Consider the following 18,291-nt stretch of genomic DNA (forward strand, 5'->3'; position numbering starts at 1 on the left):
GCGCCCCCCGGGAAAGCTAACGTCCACGTGGGCTCCCCAGCCGCCCGCGGGGCGGGGCGTAATGGGCGGGGCCAGGCCGGAGGGCGAAGCTGACCCCGCCCCTGGGGCTCCCAGGGCCCACTGCGCCCCGCGGCCAGATGCTGACGTGTCCTTTCCTTTCCACTACACCTCCCGACACCACCTACTGCCACTGCCCCGGAAGTCCCGCCTCATACTTAGCCCATCACTGCAAATCAGCTCTTTCAGCGCTTCCTGAAGCTCTTGACCGGTTTTGAGACTAAGGGGCGGGGCTCCGCAAGCAGGGTGCCTATTGGCTTGGGGTCCGGCGGGTTCTGGGCTCCAATTGGCCGGAGGGCGGTGGCGCTCTGGCACGCTTGCGCGGCGAGTAGAACGTGTGGCGGCGGTGGAGATCGCGTCTCTTTCGCTCCCAGTCCTGCTGCTGCTCCAGTGAGCGCCCAGCGCGTCCGTCCAGTCTATCGCCCACAGCTGGTCGCCCGCCCGCTCCTCTCCGCGGCGGCCTCTCACCAACACCGACACCCACATTGACACGTCCTACCGGCCACCGCCTTAATCGCTGGTTTTCCATCGCTACACATGGCCTCTTCCGCGCAGAGCGGCGGCTCCTCCGGGGGACCCGCGGTCCCCACCGTGCAACGGGGCATCGTCAAGATGGTGAGAGCGGGGCCCGGGACACCGATCTCACTGGCCGCCACCGTGCGGGAGTCTGGCGCTGGCTTCTTCCCCTACCGCCAGCTTGCACTCTCTCCCAGATCCTCTTTCCTCTGCCCCTTCCTCACTTTTCACCCGATCTCGGAATCCCCTCCCTAGACGCCAGTCAACACGGACTCCCCTTTGGTACTTTGCCTCCGGGACACCCTGGCATTAGGGGGTCACAGTGATTTCCGTGATCGCGGCACTCAAGTCTCCTGGCTTTTTACCGGGACAGATCGATTACTGATTAGTTAACGGGGATTTGTTGGTATCAGTCCTCCGATTCAGCGTCCTTCTGTCCATTTTGCCATATGCGGAGTAGTTTGCAGTTTTTCGTAGATCTTAACGTCCGCTCTTCCATGGAACTCTTGGAGTACTTGGCCTCCTTGAAGCTATTATGTTTCCACCGACGCTCAGTTACGCCAAGTTTTCTCGCTCTCTGGACCTCATTTCCCGTCTTTTCCCCTCCACCTCTTGTGTCAAGTCAGTAGTCCTGAGAGCTCTTCATATCTGTGCTCCCCCTCTCTTTGGCCCTCAGAGCCTTAGGCCGGTAGGAATCTTAGCGATCCTTGGTGTTCCTTCACTACGGATGAGACAACTTTGAAGAGGACAAGTGACTTGCCTAAGATCACATGGTGGTTTGGGTTGGAGCCAGGACCCGAGCCTAAGTGTTCTGATTCCCAGCCCCCTGCTGTTACTGTAAATTCTGCCTGATTATATATCTCCTTACTCTCTACATCCTTGAATGGTGAATTTAAAACCTTGCAAGTTTCATTAAAAATGAACCCCCATCATAATTTTGTAATATAAATTCTCTTTATCAATTGTCCCCTCTGTTGGCCTCCCCTCAACATTCCCCAGGATTGGAAACTGACATTTCTTCGTTGTTACCAGAATTTCTGGTTGTGATGGCTGCAGGCTTATAGATTTCATTTCAGGCCGCAATTCTGACTTTTCCATGTGGTAATATTCTTTATGACACTTTGTCCCAAAGCTCTGCAGCCTTTTATAGTTGTAGAAAATTTGAAAAACATTCTGTTTTCTTGGCTCATTGTCTTTCACAGGATTATAATTTTTCTCAGCTTGTGTGTGAATTAGATTTCAAGATTTTTTTCCCCCTGATCCTCACACAGTCACTTCTTAAGCAGTATTCTACCTCCAACTGAGATTCTTAGGCTTTTCAGTAGTGCTTTTCCCACTTAATTATACATAAATGGAGAGTCAGAATTTATCAGAAACTGAATGAGGAGGGAATTTCCAGGGTCCACATAGTTTCACCTCTCTGAAATATTGACCTGACCTATGAAAGGATTATCTTGAAGTGGCTCCTCTTAAATTAGCTTTTTCATTTGCTCTGATCTTTCCCTTCACCGTAGGAACAGAACAGTGCTTGGTGGTCTGGTAGTGGGATTGGCAGCACCAAGTGAATCTTGTCCGAGTTTTTTTCCTTTGCTAAGGCTTGAATTTTTCTTAAAGTCCCCTCTTATTTGTAGAGTGGGAGTGGAAAGGGGCTGATCATATGTTTGCTTCTATAAATGCTGGAGGTTTCCAGGGCATCTGGATTCTATGGGGTGACCATACCTGTCTGCAGATTACTCCCATGGATACTGAATATCAACAGTAACTTGTTTATTAAGGCTCATGTCTTGTGCTGAGTTTTCTGCTTGTATTATCTCATTTATAATACTGAACAAGTTGATAGGATCATTGGCTACATTTTATAGATATGTAATCTGAGGTTTCAAAAGAATAGTTTACCCCAGGACAGGTACTTTTTAATTGGTAATGAGAGGCAGAACTGGGACTTGAACCCAGACCCTGTTGGCCAAATCACAGTCTTTTCAAAACATTCGTGGTTTGATGACTCTGACTCCAGGCAGTGATTTTAACAGGGCAGGCCCAGTGATGCATGGCCACAAAATTGCAGGAAAGTGAAGCTGACTGTAATTGAGCCTAGGAGAGATTAGATGTTATTCCTGTCTTGTCCGGGAGCTGCTGTTGCAGTAAGTGACTTTATTTGGTGCTTATGGTCCTTAACATAAGCAAAGGAATGTGGTGTGGAAGACACATTAGGGTGGGAGCAGGCTTTGAAGAAGGTGTTAAGAGTTGCCGCTACTGCTCTTTTTCTGTTTTCAAGTTGCAAAGGGGTGGGTGGGTGAGTTCCAGCCAGAGATTAGGGGAGGGAAGCCGGGTGAACTGCGGAGCCACTGGCAGATTTGTGCCTGGCTTCGAAGCCTGTCTGGAATGAAAAATTGACCCCTGGCAAATTGCTGTGTGTGAAGCTCTTCTGCTTAGCGAAGTTGTATTTTCCTGGAGAGTAATTGTTTCCAGTGGTACCAGGAACTGCTTTGTAAGAACTCTGTGAAGGAAGATGGAGCTCTATGACAGAGGGAGGTGAGGAGGAAGGACATAGTTTGATGAATAGGCAAAGAGTAATTATCAGTGACTGCTTTTCTGCCTTTGGGTTGAGGGGCAGAAACTGACCAACCGGACTCAGGCCTTTCAGGTTGAGCCCTCCGGATTTGTCTGGACTCAGGCTGAGCTGAAGGCTCGAAGTGGTCTTGGGTTGAAGTTTGCTGCAGTGAAGAGGAATACTCATCTTCCTCTTTTGGGTAAGGAACGGGTTATAAGGCGATGGAAGGTGCATGTTTCTTCTGGTCTCTGCCTTGCCATCTTAGTAAGTCCTGCGTTCTTTTTTCTAAGATTGAAGCAGAAAGAACTTGGGACTCAAGTAGTAAAAAAATGTTTGCATTTGACCAATTTTTAAAAATAATGGTAGGGGCTGTGTCTGCTGTTGACAGTAAGAGCCAAGGGACAGAGTTGGTTCTGGAATATGTTGAAGGAGGAAGTGGGCAGTGAGTTGACACAATCATTGTGGGGCTCTTCTGTTAACTGAGAAGGCAGTGAGGATGATGGAAAAGCTGAAGGTGGATTTATATATTTTTTGAGTTGGGGTAAGACTGGCAAGTGTGTGGGCAGGTGAAATAGAACCTGGGAAAGTAAATGCCTGTGTCACATCAGATCTTCTCTCGAAACCCTGGAGGATTCTATCTCTGGGTTTCTTGGGTAATTTGCTAGACTTTCTTTAGCTGTCTCAGAATATTGTCAGCCCATGTTAAACAGAGGTTGGGAGAAGTCTCCGGGGTACTGAGTGTGAAATTCAGTCACCCCACTTAGCAGCTACTTAGGGCAATTTTCTCTCGTTTTGGTGACCCCATTTATTTCTGTCTTGGGGGACAGAGCCCTATTTGAAGTCTTTAACTCTCCTATCTTATGTCTGCATATCTTTTCAAGGAGCACACAGCAGAGTGAATCTGCGGCAGTTCTTGAATCTTCGGTGCTCAGCAGAAGCAGCCATGGCAGCAGCCTATCTCATCCTCCTTATGGTGTGGAAGGCCAAATCCCAATTCCCATTTCACTCCATCCCATTTGAAAGGGGAAAGGAATCCCCCTGCTAATCTTTAGCTTTATGGTTAGAACCATGATCCTCACTAGATGACTTAAATCCCGGGGCACCTAAAGAAGAAGATGGCCATAACTTCCTCCCCTGACAGGAATTGTGCTGCCAGGCTGTTGGGAAGCAGGCTGTAGGCTTTCTGGTGAGGAGGTTAGTGGGAATTTCTCCAGCGTACAGCTTGTAGGAGTTGCTGTATGTAATTTAGATCATTACAGCTAAATGTTTCTAGATTTCTGAGCTAAGAAGTACGTGTCTTCAGAGTATAGTGAGGATAGAGTGGTAGTCTGCTGATCTGTTCCTTCCTATGTGCACTTGGCTCATGCAGACGGTGAAAGAAAATTATCTTTCCTAAGCTACTTAAAATACCCTTATTCTGCCACTCAAAGGGACAAGGTAGGTGAATAACAGTATCTTACTAGGGTCATTTTGCAAAGATTCCCAGGTGGCTTAGTGGTAAAGAATCTGCCTGCCAGTGCAGGAGACACGGGTTTGATCGCTGGGTCAGGAAGATCCCCTGGAGAAGGAAATGGCCACCCACTCCAGTATTCTTGCCTGGGAAATCCCGTGGACAGAGGAGCCTGGCGGGCTACAGTCTGTGGTATTGCAGAGTTGGACACAACTTAGTGACTGAGCACGCATTTGCAAAGCAGTAGGTGGAATAGGATGGAAGACTTTGCCCTCTAGTCTTAAAATTGTCTATTTCCCAGCAGGTTAGCATGAGTGAGTGAGTGAAAGTTGCTCAGACGTGTCTGGCTCTTTGCGACCCCATGGACTGTACAGTCCATGGAATTCTCTAGGCCAGAATACTGGAGTGGGTAGCCTTTCCCTTCTCCAGGTGATCTTCCCAACCCAAGCATCCAACCCAGGTCTCCTGCATTGCAGGTGGATTCTTTGCCAGCTGAGCCACAAGGGAAGCCTGCAGGTGAGCATGGTAGCTTTCAATCAAAATTGTAAGTAAAGGGGCACTAAGTTTTTGTTCTGTCTTAAAGATTTCCTGTCATTTTTCCAGTTTGAAAAAGAAGCATACATTTGGCTGTAGTCATGCTAACACTGGCCGCTGCCATGTACTAACTAATGATAGAGATGATGCACAATCATATTTCCTTTCTCCAACGAGTTTTATTGATCATCTGTGTCAAGCGCTGCCTGTGTATTGGAGAAACAGTGGTGAAAAAGTAAATCATATCCCTGCCCTTACAGTTTATGGAGGAGACAGACGAGTACATAAGAAATAAGCAGATGAGAGCGATTTCCAGTAGGGGAATGGGACTGAGTAGTCGGGAGTAAGGGAAGGGGTGGCTCATTTAGATTGGAAGGCTTCCTTCAGCTGAGATCTGATGGATGTGAAAGAACCAGGCACAGAGGAAGAGTTCCCGGCAGAGGGAATAGCATGTGCAAAGATCGTAGGTATCCATTGGTGATTATCTTCAGAATATTTACAGTAGCTTTTCAATTTCTTGAAGTTCAGTGTTCCACATACATGGTATGGGTTTAACCTGAGCTGTTAATATATGTGTTTTAGGGTAAGAAAAGGCAGAAAGGCAGCAGAGGTGGTGGTGGTTCTGGTATCCTGGTGAGATAAGTTGTTGTTTCATCACTCAGTCATGTCTGACTCTTGTGACCACATGGACTGTTGCCTGCCAGGGAAGCCCTGGTCAGATCAGTAGCAGACATTAAGTCTACAGGATAAATATAATCGATAGGAGACTGACTTAAAACAAAATGCTTGCTCTTGGTCATGTTTCTTACAGGGCCAAGACCAGGGTTCTTTGACTTCCTACCATCGAATCACGTGTATTCCCGAGGTCACCACCTTTCAGTGGATAGGACCTAGATGAGAAGATAAATGCCAAGAACAGGCTCAACAAGAGTTGCATAGCATCTAGAACCTGATAAAGTTTATGCTTCTGACATCATTTTATTGCTACTTGGAATGTAGTAGCTCTGGCCTCTAGCAACACTTTTAACCTAGCAAGCTGTAGGTAATATCGATGTTGAAAAGCAGAGTAGCATGCTTGAGAGCTCAAAGTAATGGTCAGGAAGGAAGGGCTCATGCAGTGTTGGGGACTCCTGAGGCTGCGTTGTTCTCAGTGCTGGTGATAAGGAGGCAAATGATTTCGTGCGTCTATGCCCAGTTTACTTGGAGAATGAAATTGGGGAAATATGTGAATATTTTAGTTTTCATTTGTTAAGTTCAAAAGAGAAAATTGGCCGGGTTTTTGAATGCAGTTAAGGATTCTCTGGGCTTCCCAGGTGGAGCTGGTGGTAAAGAACCTTCCTGCCCGTTCAGGAGATGTAAGAACCTCGAGTTCGATCCCTGGGTCAGGAACATCCCCTGGAGGAGGGCAAGGCAACCCACTCCGGTATTCTTACCTAGAGAATCCCATGGACAGAGGAGCCTGGCGGGCTAGGCTTAGTCCATAGGGTCGCACAGAGTCAGACATGACTGAAGTGACTTAGCATGTGTGCATTTGAGGAGGAACTAAGGCCTGTTGTGAAACTCACTTATCAGTATGGGCTGTCAAGCCAGCTGACAGGTATGATTCTAGCAGTGGGTACAGCAGTAGATATCCTTTGGAATCTGATGTTTAGATTTTATTTCATTTCTTCAAGGAAGAGAATAGCTGAAGATTTTAGGAAATTCTTTGCCTTATCAGGGGCAAGGAATGAAGTAAAGAGATTCAGCTCTCACTGAGCTTATGTAGCTTTTTCTCCTATTTCTTTGGAGGTAGAGACCCACCCAGGTTTGTGGGGTTTTTTTTCTTTTTTTTTTCTTTTAATATTTCTTTCTTTCTTTGGCTGTGCCAGGTTTTAGTCGTGCACACAGGATCTTTTTTTTTTTTTTTTTTTAATAATTTTACTTATTTATTTATGGTTGAGCTGGGTCTTTGTTGCTGCACAGGCTTTTCTCTAGTGGAGAGTGGGGTTACTCTCTAGTTGTGGCGTGCAGGCTTCTCATTTCGGTGGCTTCTCTTGTTGTGGAGCACTGGGTCTAGGGCGTGTGGGCTTCAGTACTTGCAGCACGTGGGCTCAGTAGTTGTGGCTTCCAGACTTGGGAGCACAGGCTCAAAATAGTTGTGGTGCACAGGCTTAGTTGCTCCTCGGCATATGGAGTGTTCCCAGAGCAGGGATCGAACCTGTGTCTTCTCCATTGGCAGGCTGGATTCTTTACCACTGAGCTATCAGGGACAGTCTCAAACAGGATCTTTAATTGCAGCATGTGTTAGTTGCTCAGTTGTGTCTGACTCTTTTCGACCCCATGGACTGTAGTCCACCAGGCTACTCTGTCCATGGAATTCTCCAGACAACAATACTGGATTTCCTTCTCCAGGAGATCTTCCCAACCCAGGGATTGAACCCAGGCCTCCTGCGTTGCATGCAGATTCTTTACTCTCTGAGCCCCCAGGAAAGCCCTTAGTTACAGCATGGGAAATCTTTAATTGCAGCCTGTGAGATCTAGTTCCCCGAGCAAGGATGGAACCCCTGGCCCCCTGCATTGGGAGCATGGAGTCTTAGCTACTGGACCACAAGGGAAGTCCCAACACCTAGTTTTTTTCGATTTTGTTTTTTTCCCCACCCAGTTTCTGTTGCTATTCCTCTCTTGGGAGACCAACATATGCTTTGTTCTTATGGCAGAAATTGATGCAGAATCACAGGTTGTGCACATTTGATGCAGATGGAGTATTGTGGGGTTTCACTTACTTTCAGTGAGACTCAATATGATAAATTAATGTTATGTTTTTCTCACTTAGCTCTAATATTTAGGGGAATAAAAAGAACAGTGGTTTCAGTTGGCATTTTTTAAAAATTAGGAAGTTAAGCGATTTACAGGAAAAATAAACCTAATGGCAATTTAGATGACGTTTTTCAGATGTTGTTTTTGAGATGTTCTGTCTCTGAGGTAAACTGGGCTGGCACAAATTTTCTCCATTTACGTGCTGTCTTTCTCCTCTTTATGAGGTGCTTCAAGTTCTCTTTATGTGGGAATTAGTCTGCTGTGGTCTTGTAACACCAGCCTCATGTGTAATAAGGGGAATTGAGGAGATTGGGGAGTCTGTGGTTCAAGTTATTAAAGCCCATATATTGGATTGGCCAAAAAGTTTGTTGGGGTTTCCCATGGCAGCTTATGGAAAAACCTGAACAAACTTTTTGGCCAACCCAGTATTAACATTGTCCCTGGGAAGTAGCCTGGTGGAGAAGAGAGGTCATCGCCCTGGGATTCAGGAGACACAGCTCTAGGCCAGCTGCTGCTGATCTCCCTGTGGGCACTGGGGTAAGGTAGTACAGCTTTTAGGCTCTTTCTTTTTCTCTTAAATGAAGTGGTCAGACTCTGAGGCTCCTTGCAGTCCCCAAAGGCTGCAGTTGCATCAGAAACCCTATATTACGTGTCTTTTAGGTATGAATCAAAACTGAGGAATCTCATACCTTCTGCTAGTCTTCACTTTGAATTTATGCTTTCCTTGCGGGAGACATATTTTCTGTTCCCATTGCTTGTTTTATTTTTATTTATTGAGAAGGTAGATTAGTCGGAATATGATTTTCTAGTGTGGAAGACCAGAGTTAGAATTTGAATTAGACTAAGTGACCAGTTACTGGAGTGGCTGGAGGGTGGGTAGAATTGGACCAGGGAGGCTCCTGGCTTCAGCCGTGGTGTCAGGGTAGACTAGTGGGAGTGGTTGCTTGGCACCCAGAGGAACGTGGTACCAGTGGGTTTTATTTACGCAGTCTCACCTCTGTTTCTGAACACCCTGCCGTTCTCCTGGGGCAGCAGGTCTAGACCTGAGAAAGGTGGGGATGATACGGGCACTCTGGGAGTGTGTAGCTCACAGGGAGAGTTTATCCTGGCCCTTTTGTTTGGGTGAGTCTGGCGGGAGCTTGGGGCTTGGTTGGGTTCTGAGCTCTGGCTTTCACGCTCTGAGGCCAAAACCTCTTCCTTTAGATTATTCTCATTGTCCTGCAGATCTTTTCCACTTCTGTTTAATGTACAAGTATAGGAATCCTCTAAATCTATTCTTGGTAGTTCCTCACAGGGTTTCTTTTCTTTTGAGTTTATTTTTTATTGTAAGCTTCTTACATTCTTTTCTGGGAGGGATTTTGAGAGAGAGAGTGGTGAGTTCCTAAGAGCCCAGTGATTTTCTAAACACATCCTTGCCTCAGGACCACCTGGAAGGTCGTTCTGAGGCACTGAATTAGAATCTGCACATGTGGCCTGGAAATCCGTATTTTTAAAAAGCCACTCCTAGGTGGCTTTCTCTCCTGAAGAGGGACCCTTCTCTCCTGAGGAGGGATTGATCCAGGGGCTGGCATTTGAGACCCATTGATCTTATTTAACTCCTGTGCTGTATGTAGTTGAAGGGTCAGGACATAAAATGCAAAAGGAGTGTATGCTTTTGGGGCCAGTGCACTGGAATTGTATATGAGGGGAGATAGTAGCTTCTTTTTTTCTTTTTAGCACTTACTTGATGGCTCCCAGAACACTTTGCATTGCTTTTAATCTCTAGCTCAATATTGGGCTGATGTCCCCAGGAGTCCATTTACAGTGACTCTGAGAGCATAGTCCTAGGTCAGAACTGACAACTGAGAAGTTGTTTTATGTGCCTGATTTAGGCCATATGCTCATTTTAACACTCATCTGCCACTTTTCCTTCTATTTGCATAGATTCCCCAGATCTTCCTATAATTTGGCACCAATGCCTTGGCACATTATTACTGTGGAAGTCTTTTGTGTCATCCACAGGCATGAAGATTCTTTGTTCCTTACTTTCTGCCCTTTTAATCCCACAGAACCACACACGTGGGCTTTTTGTTGTGTCTATTTATATCCATCCTGTTTCTTGTTTATAAACCCCGTTCTTAACAAGAACAACACCAATAAAACCCCAAATGACCTCTTTGGTGGTCTTGGTCTTTAGTTTTTATTCCACTAGCTTGCCAAATATGGAGATAAAATTTTCCTATCGTTCTCAAGCCTTTGAGGCCTGAGGATGAAGGGTCACATTTGCAGTTCATTGATGGCCTTTCCTTCTCTTGACCAGCTTTTCTAGTTCATCTGAGAAATCCTTCCAAATGCTCAGGTGAGTGCCATCCAGTGTTAGTCATTTCACAATTGTCGATGTTTAAAATTTGGACTTAATGCTTGCTCTTAAGACTTGAAACAGTACAGAACTATGTAAAGTTGAATGCAAAAATCTTCCTCCCTACCCTCCTTATGAATTTTCTGCCATTCATTCTCATCCCTGTAAGTAAATGTGCTTCCCAGTTTTTTTCATGCAGATTTATACACCCCCCCATTTTTTTTTAAAAAGAAACAGAAATGAGGTTATAATGAGTTCTGTAACTTCCTTTTTAAAATTAATTGTCAAAACTACTTTTCAGTGTCATGATTATACGTCTGTCTCATTCTTTAGTGTTTGAGGAGTGTTCTGTAGTTTGGGTGTATTTACTTACCCATTTTCTTCTCTGTTGCTATGTCAGCATTCTTTGATACATCTTTGTGTTCTTGTGTTAGCATTTCCCTAAGACAGATTCCTGGAAGTATACTTCGTGTTTTTGGTGGCTGCAGGGGGTCTTTATTTAGACTTTACCTTTTTATATCCTACAAGGATCATCTTAGATTCGGTTAAGGGCAGAATGCAAGAATACCGGAGTGGGTAGCCATTCCTTTCTCCAGGGGATCTTCCCAGGAATCTCGCCTAGGTCTCCTGCATTGCGGGCAGATTCTTTACCATCTGAGCCACCAGGGAAGCCCAGCAACCTCCTTACACTAATTAATTGTTTCACAATTGGTAGTCTACTTCCCCGGTCAGTACCCTTGAAAACCACTGTCTTCCCCAGTGGAGGGCAGGGTTCAGCTCCTGGGGACCATTAAATCACCATTGTTTAATTGCTTCAAGGCCCCCCAGGGGTTTTAAGGTCTTGAACTTACAGGAGGGTCGGCTCTGAGGGCTCTAGCCATGTCTACTCTCTCTGGGTTCTAGAAAGCTCCCTCGCTAAGAAGTGGGCCAGTGCCCAACGACGGTGACAGGAGGAGGTCAGAGGCAAGGTCCTGTGAGAGGCCTGACTTTTTTTTCCCTACAGACTAGTATTAATACGTAGCTGTTCCTCTTCTTTCTTTTTTTCTACTTGGATTAGAAGGTGGGGGTGCTAGTGGTGGTGAATCTGACCACATCCTGCTCCGAGAAACCCGGCCGTTTTTTAGAGTTCAGAGAGGCTGAGCCAGGGCCAGCTGATTTCAACCCCGGAAAGGGTTTACCTCCAGTTTCCTGGGTTTCAGGTGTGCATGTGCCCCTCTCGTGTTTTTAGCATATCCGAACACCGCCTCTACTTTTATTTAGTATGAAGATCTTTGGGACAATCAGTTGTCTTTAAAAATCGTCATATTATTTTAAAAGGAAATGGTTTCACTATTGAAAATGGGAAACCAGTGTAACTTGCTAGTTACTGCTTACTAGAAAGTACCTTCAGAGAAACCCCACAATGAAAACAAAATAGCGAGTGTTATTAAATTCTAACTAGGTTAAGCATTTTGCAGAAGACTCTGAAGGAAGTGTGTAACAGGTGGTAGAGATGTGTTGAAGGCTTCCTGCCTCTAAACTGAAACTGCATTTAATGGGAGGGATTGAAAGAGAATTGAAAAGAAGACAGGAGGCAGCTCTTATTTACATATGAATATTAAATGCTGGTACACACAGGGATCATATACTACGGAAACCAGTTTTCCTTGTTTTGTTTTTTAAACAAGGCCACACTTTGGAAAACAGACACATAAATTGTCTCTGGAGACATAACCGAACTGATTTTCTGGGGTGGCTGTGCCCACGTCATTAGTGTCACGGACTACTGGCCACAATACCTTGGGCAAGTCACTGACCCTTTACCTTCCAGCTTTGCCTGTAAATGAGCAGTGCTGGCCTCTTGCTGATAAGGTGAAAGAAGGCGGTATTCCGACCACTGGCTGGAATTGTTCCCAGCTCAGACGGGGGTGGAAATGGAACCAACTGAGGCAACATGAGGGCAAGAGTGACACCCGGCAAGTTTTGTAATGTTGTTAGTTAGTCACTAAGTTGTGTTCAACTTTGTGACCCCATGGCCTGCAGCACACCAGGCTTCTCTGTCCTTCACTATCTCCTGGTGTTTGCTCAAATTCACGTCCATTCAGTTGGTGATGCTATCTAATCATCTCATCTTCGGCCACCCCCAGTTTGAAAGACTGGCTTTAATTTTAAGATCATATTTTTTCTATTGTTATTTTTTGATTAAAATGTCCTTTATTTTATAAACAATGTGATGGCATTTGCTTTCTTTCATGTCCTCGACACAAATAAAAACGGATAACATATCAGTCCCTAATTTTGGCCTAGCAGAAAGGTATGCACCAGTAAACGTCTAACCTTCTGAGCTTTGGAGCCATCATTCATTTAACTGTTAGGGAAGCTTAAACAGATTTAGGTAGTGCATGGAAAAGTGCAGTTGTGTGTGTGAATACTAGGTGGAGTTCAGTGGCACAGGTGAGGCTAGTCAGGCAGAAATGCACCTGGCAAAATTTTTAACTCCTTTGGCTCCTGCCCTCTCCTCCCTGCGACCCCCTAGCTTCTGGTACTTCAGAACTGGGCTGCATTCCATCTCCACCCCGCCCTCCCTTCTAAATGATCAAAACTTGATATATTTAGGAAAACTTTGCCACTATAATGTAAAACATTCCGTTTTCTTTGCCCCAACATGGACTAGGTAATCCTAATTTGTCTGAGCATTTTCTGGTCCTCTTTTGGAGACTGGGAGAGAGGAACAGTGTGTGTAGGATCAGCATAAATTGGTTATTTGCAAGGAATATCGCCTTACCTGGCCTCCCACCTTTGTAATGACAGGGCAACTTACATCCCAGTTTGCCTGGGGCTGTTGTCTTGGCATGACTGTCAGTAACACCCCATTTTCACTCTTCAGAGTGTCCCAATTTGAGTGATAAAATGTATGTTTAGGTGATAAAATGTACGACCCTTTTGGTAAGAAGGGTCAAGTCTGGGGGAAAGATTGGGTTGGCTTAGTTCAGAGAGGTCAAAATTAACTGAGAGTAGATGGTTCCATAAGTCGCTGGGTGAATGGCCCAAGGTGTGGGGTGTCTCCAGGCTTTTATGAAGCACAGGCAGCTTCGATTTGAGACCAGGCTGTGCGCCTGATGCTGGGTAAAGCTTTTTAGGCTGTTGAGATATTAGATGTCTGTCTCATTGAAATGTTGTTTAATAGAGGCAGGTAACCATGTTTTATGGTGGAAGGGGGAGCTCATGAAGTGAAATACTGAAGCTTTTCTTGGAGAATGGATGTGTTGGAAAAATCAAATGTCATATTTCAGGTCAGTTTCTTTGCTTTAAACCTCTTTTCTGGGGAGATGGTGAAAGTGACAAGTCTTGACAGAGGCAGAGGAATAAAACGGGGGAGATAAAAGACAGCAGAAATGAGTAGGTCCAGGTGGGTATACTCAGATGTTCCTGAAGGCAGCTGCAAGCAACCTGCAGTCGAGGTACCAGTTGAAGGCAATGTGCCTAAAGGCCTGTTGGAAGTTTGTGGTAGAGAAAGGAATGAGAAGCGAGACGTTTAAGTCTGTTTCCAGTCTCTAGAATGCAGTGCTACAAACTTTTAAACTAGTAATTCTGTCCCAGGAGAGGGCATTGCTTTATATACAGCCTTTAATACCAGGGGCATTTTTATTTTTGGCAATCACCCAAAACAGTGACTTACTTTGCCAAGTGTAATTTATCAGCTTACCTAATAGGACTGTCCCAGGTCTTCATGGAAAGTGCGGCTATCTTCCTTCCATTCCGTTCCCCTGTGTGTAGGTGAATGAGAGGGGAGACCTGGGTCCTGGGATCCCGCTGAGCTCTATTATTTTAGGTGCAGTAATTGCTTGTGTTGTTACTCCTGGCGGGTGAGCCCTTTCGAAGCCTGGAAGCCAGGAGGCTGCCTCTGTTACTTAAAAGCCGAGTTATCTTATTAAACTCCTCTTATGAGAGCTTTAGACTCTCCCGAGACCTCCCGCAGGCTCTCCTTGGGGTCCAGGCCTGGCTCCCGGTTCAGCCCTCCTGCCCGCGAGTTAGTCATCTCCCTGCCAGCAAGTCACACAGCCAGGCGGTGCTCGGCTGCTGCCATTGAATTCTTTGTCGTCCCCAGATTGGTGCTCTTAATGAGCGTACCTCCCTTACTCTCGTATTGTAAGAAAATGTGCTTCTTTGATTATCAACAGAAGTGGAAAACCAGTGTAGAGAGAACAGTAAACTTGCGACTCAGATTATCTGAGTAACAGGGAAAATTGGGTTTTTGAAAGGAATTGATAGCACAGGGCTAAACATAGTAAAGATGCCCCAGGAGTCTGAGCTGTCCATCAACTTGCTCATAAAATTTTTGTGCTTTGTGTGTCAAAGACGTTCATTTATTTGGTAATACATTGGAAAGAGTATGCCTGCCCCCCTCCTCCCCAAAAAAGGGTGAAAGGAATCATAGAGTTGGGCTTTAGTGATAGTATAGGGTAAGTAGAATATTATTGCTTTTTTTTTTTTTTGGCCTTGCCGTGTAGCATGCGGCATCTTAGTTTGCCGACCAGGGATCAAACTCATGCTCCCTGCTTTGGAAGCACAGAATCTTAACCACTGGATGGCCAGGGACGTCTTTGTTGTTGGTATTTTTAATGAAAATGGAGGGACAGTCTCTCCTGGGCAGTAATTGTAAGCAAATTCCAGATCATGGCCAAATGGCCGCCTGTTTCACTCCGTGAAGAGGTGTGCACATCTATGCACTGCGGTGGGGGGGGGGGGTGGGCTGGACCCCAGCATATGGTGGGGAAGGAGGGACCCCTTGTCGTGTGATCTCCAGCAGTGTCAGGTGATACGGGACTTCATCACACACTCAGAGGGATTTTCACGGTAAGGAGAATTCTAGGATGGAACATTAATTTAGCAATAAAGGACCTGAAAAATTTATGGTAGATTTGTGACATCCACTTCTTTATTTTGACATCTCAAATTGACTATCAACATTTCAAATAGGAAAAGTTTCCGGAGAAGTTTGGACAATAAAATGGGAAAATTAACACCTTTCATGGGTAGCAGAGAAGTTCCCCTGACTTCCCTTGGGGAACAGCCAGCCCTGCACATAAGCCAAAATAAATGTGTTAGCTCTTGTTACGAAACGGTCATTCTGAACAGGATTGGGTATTATGCTCGATGACCTAGCATCCCTGTTGCTGTCAGTTGTAAGAAAAAAATGCACATGGCTTTATGGAAGCAAAACCCAAGGAGCAGTAAAGGCAATAATCTTTATTTCTCTCAGATGTTGCAAGAAGTCTGATGTTCATTCACTTGGCTGTATCTGGTGCAGGTCTCCTGCCTCCTTTTTGATCGTGGGATTGTGGTTTGCCAGTTTGTATACTGTACTCATTGCTCATTGATGGCAGTGCTGTGAAGAGAAAGAAGAGATGACATCAGCTATGGCCATTGAGGCTGGGAAAGCAGTAGCTGTGCCCTCTCCCATTTATTTCTTCATTCATTCGTTCATTTGGCTGTGCCAGGTCTTAGTTGCTGCCCTTGGGTCTTCGATCTTTGTTGCAGCATGTGGAATCTTCTTGTTGTGGCATGTGGGATATAGTTCCCCGGCCAGGGATTGAACTTGTGCCCCCTGCATTGGGAGCTCAGTGTTTGCCTCTGGACTTCCAAGGAAGCCCCTCTTCTCCTTTCTGAATGAGGAATCGTGGCTACATTTCTCTCCTTCTTCTGAGCACTGGAATTGAGGAGAAGCAAAGAGAGCAAAGGGGTGGGGAGGGCGGGACGCACCGAGCCTGGTAGCTGAGTTGTGCCTGGAGTGCACCCTCTCACCTGACAACCGGAGTTTCACCTCCGTTCGTCTGTGGGTGGGAGGAAAGGTCTTTGTCATCAGAACACTTTTTCTTGAGCTTCCTTCACAGGAGACTTGTCTTTGGGGAGTTGCCTCCCATACCAGCAGTGCCAGCACATCGATTCAAAAGAAATAAGACTTTCAACCTTCCTGTCACGTTTTCATAGCAATTCTGCAACGCAGAGTGGGCGGGTATGCAAAGTGTATCTGAACCACAAAAGGCATTGGTGATTTGAAACCCATGAGTAGGCTAAGGCCAGTTACCCTAGAAGTGTGTATTGAAGCATTTAAGAAAGCAATTGGTGACTTTTTAAAGTGCTTTAAAATTTCTCATAGTCCACAAACCAAATCTTTGGACTAGGGTTCCAGCCTGTTGTTGTTTGGTAAACGGTGTTACAGACTGCAATGTGGAAAATATTCAGAACACATACCCTTGGAATTTTTAGCCCCATTCATGACAGGCACTTGAATATCTCTAATACTTGGTGCACAAACAGTGCTTAGAACAGATCTTTACATCAAAGTCATAGAATCTAGAATTTGCTGTTTTCAGTGGCTGCATCGTGTTCTAACGGGGGCCCTGGCTGGGGAGGTGGAGTGGATTCTGAGCCCCTTGGAGAGGGCCGGGAGCTGCCTTGATTTTTTCTGTCGTCTTCACTGAGCACTTGCTGCCCTGTCAGTGTGTTCTTTGCCTCCACTAATGTTTCTCTGTGAGCTTCTTCTCTGGAGATGAAGTGAAAACGTGTTACTGTCACTGCCATCAGTTTAGGCACTTAGATATGTTTTTGTTACCATGGTATTTGGATATTGGCTTTGGGATGTAAGTCTATCAAGAGATCTTTGTCTGTTAAACAAGAATAAATAAAAGAACCATGGAGAAGATAGTCCTAGAAGAGATGACAGCATTTGTTCGGAGTATCTCTTTGCAACAGGTAGGAAAAGGCCGAGGAAAGTGGGAGGACAATTGAATGTTGAATAGTTAATTGGGAGATTTCTCAGTGTGGTCTGGGATATAGATTTGAGTGGTTTCTGTTGACAGTAGACCTGATATAGCTCACAGGAAATAATCGAGTGTTGGAAATGAGTTAGGTAAAACATTCTGAAAGGTAATAACAAGGGAAATTTGACATCTCATAATAAGAGGGCTGATGAAGAACGCAGGTTGAAGAAAATTTCCCAGAGGAAACACGAATTTCTTAGGGGAGAATGAAATACTGCTGAAGACTGCTGGAGTTGCCTGAGAGAGGGCAGAGAGGGTGGACTAAGTTTTGAAATCTGGGAGGGGAGAATCTTGGAAGGGAGGGTTAGGTGAGGACCTGCTTGCCTATAGGTCTTCCAGGGCCTGGAATGGGGGTGGTTCCCTGAAAGGCCTGAGAGAACTTTTGGTCTACCTGTTGTCATTTGGCAGAGAAACAGGAAAAACACCTTGAGTGCGGTGCATGCTCTCAAGAGCTTGGCTTTCATTAGCATCAACAGAAATCCACTAAGCTATGAGCTGCTTAAGGACAAGGACTGTGTTTTAATTGTTTTTGTCTCTTCTTTCCAAAGTCTAGCACTTGATACTTGTGCTTGATACATACTGGGACCATTCATTTACTCAGGAAAAAAACACATACTGAATGCTTACTTTGTCTCTGTTCTTGTGCTGGGCTCTGGGGCTACCATGGTGAACAAGATAGATGGAGTCCTTGCCCAGAGAGAGCTTGCATGGAGGGGTGGAAAACTGCTACTGAACAATTCACTATGCTATTTAATGTGGTGGTGAATTCTATGGGAGAGAAAGACAGAGGCTCAGAGCATATGCAGCATCGAGCTGACCTAGTCTGGGGAAGGCCTCTCTGAATAAAAAGTTCGAGCCGAATTTGCTGGAGGACCTGTCTGAGCCAGGCAGATTCCCCAGGCAGAGTGGAGAATAAAGGGGTGGTGGTGGTGGATTAACCTGTGCGAATCCATCACCCAAGGATCTTGTTAAAACAGATTCTGAGTCAGGAGGTTCAGGTGGGGTCTGAGCCTGCAGCATCAACAAGTTCTCAGGTGATTGCTGGTCTGTGAGTGCCTTCAGGAACTTTCTGTGCATCTTCCTTCTCCCCTTTCATTGTTACAGTTGAAAGTTGGTGGTGTTCAGCTGGGTCAGCACCCTCCCCTCCCCAAGCCCCCTACTCCTCCCGATCTGTAGCTATGTTGGCTGCAGTGATATAACTTTTCAATGTACTCAAAGCATAGTTGTTTAGCTGTAGAATCTTATT

The 18,291-nt window shown here is 45.5% G+C and overlaps 1 protein-coding gene across 1 annotated transcript in view; it reads left to right on the top strand.

Annotated features, from left to right (window-relative positions):
• The first annotated feature begins 386 nt into the window (after positions 1 to 386).
• SND1 (staphylococcal nuclease and tudor domain containing 1) overlaps positions 387 to 18,291 on the top strand; it is a 411,508-nt gene continuing 393,603 nt past the window's right edge. Inside the window, exon 1 of the mRNA XM_043463642.1 lies at positions 387 to 672. Within this exon, the coding sequence (XP_043319577.1) occupies positions 595 to 672 (78 nt within the window). The 5' untranslated portion in view covers positions 387 to 594. The remainder of the gene's footprint in view (positions 673 to 18,291) is intronic.

This window comes from Cervus canadensis, chromosome 3, assembly GCF_019320065.1.
Source record: "Cervus canadensis isolate Bull #8, Minnesota chromosome 3, ASM1932006v1, whole genome shotgun sequence".
Lineage (NCBI taxonomy): Eukaryota > Metazoa > Chordata > Mammalia > Artiodactyla > Cervidae > Cervus > Cervus canadensis.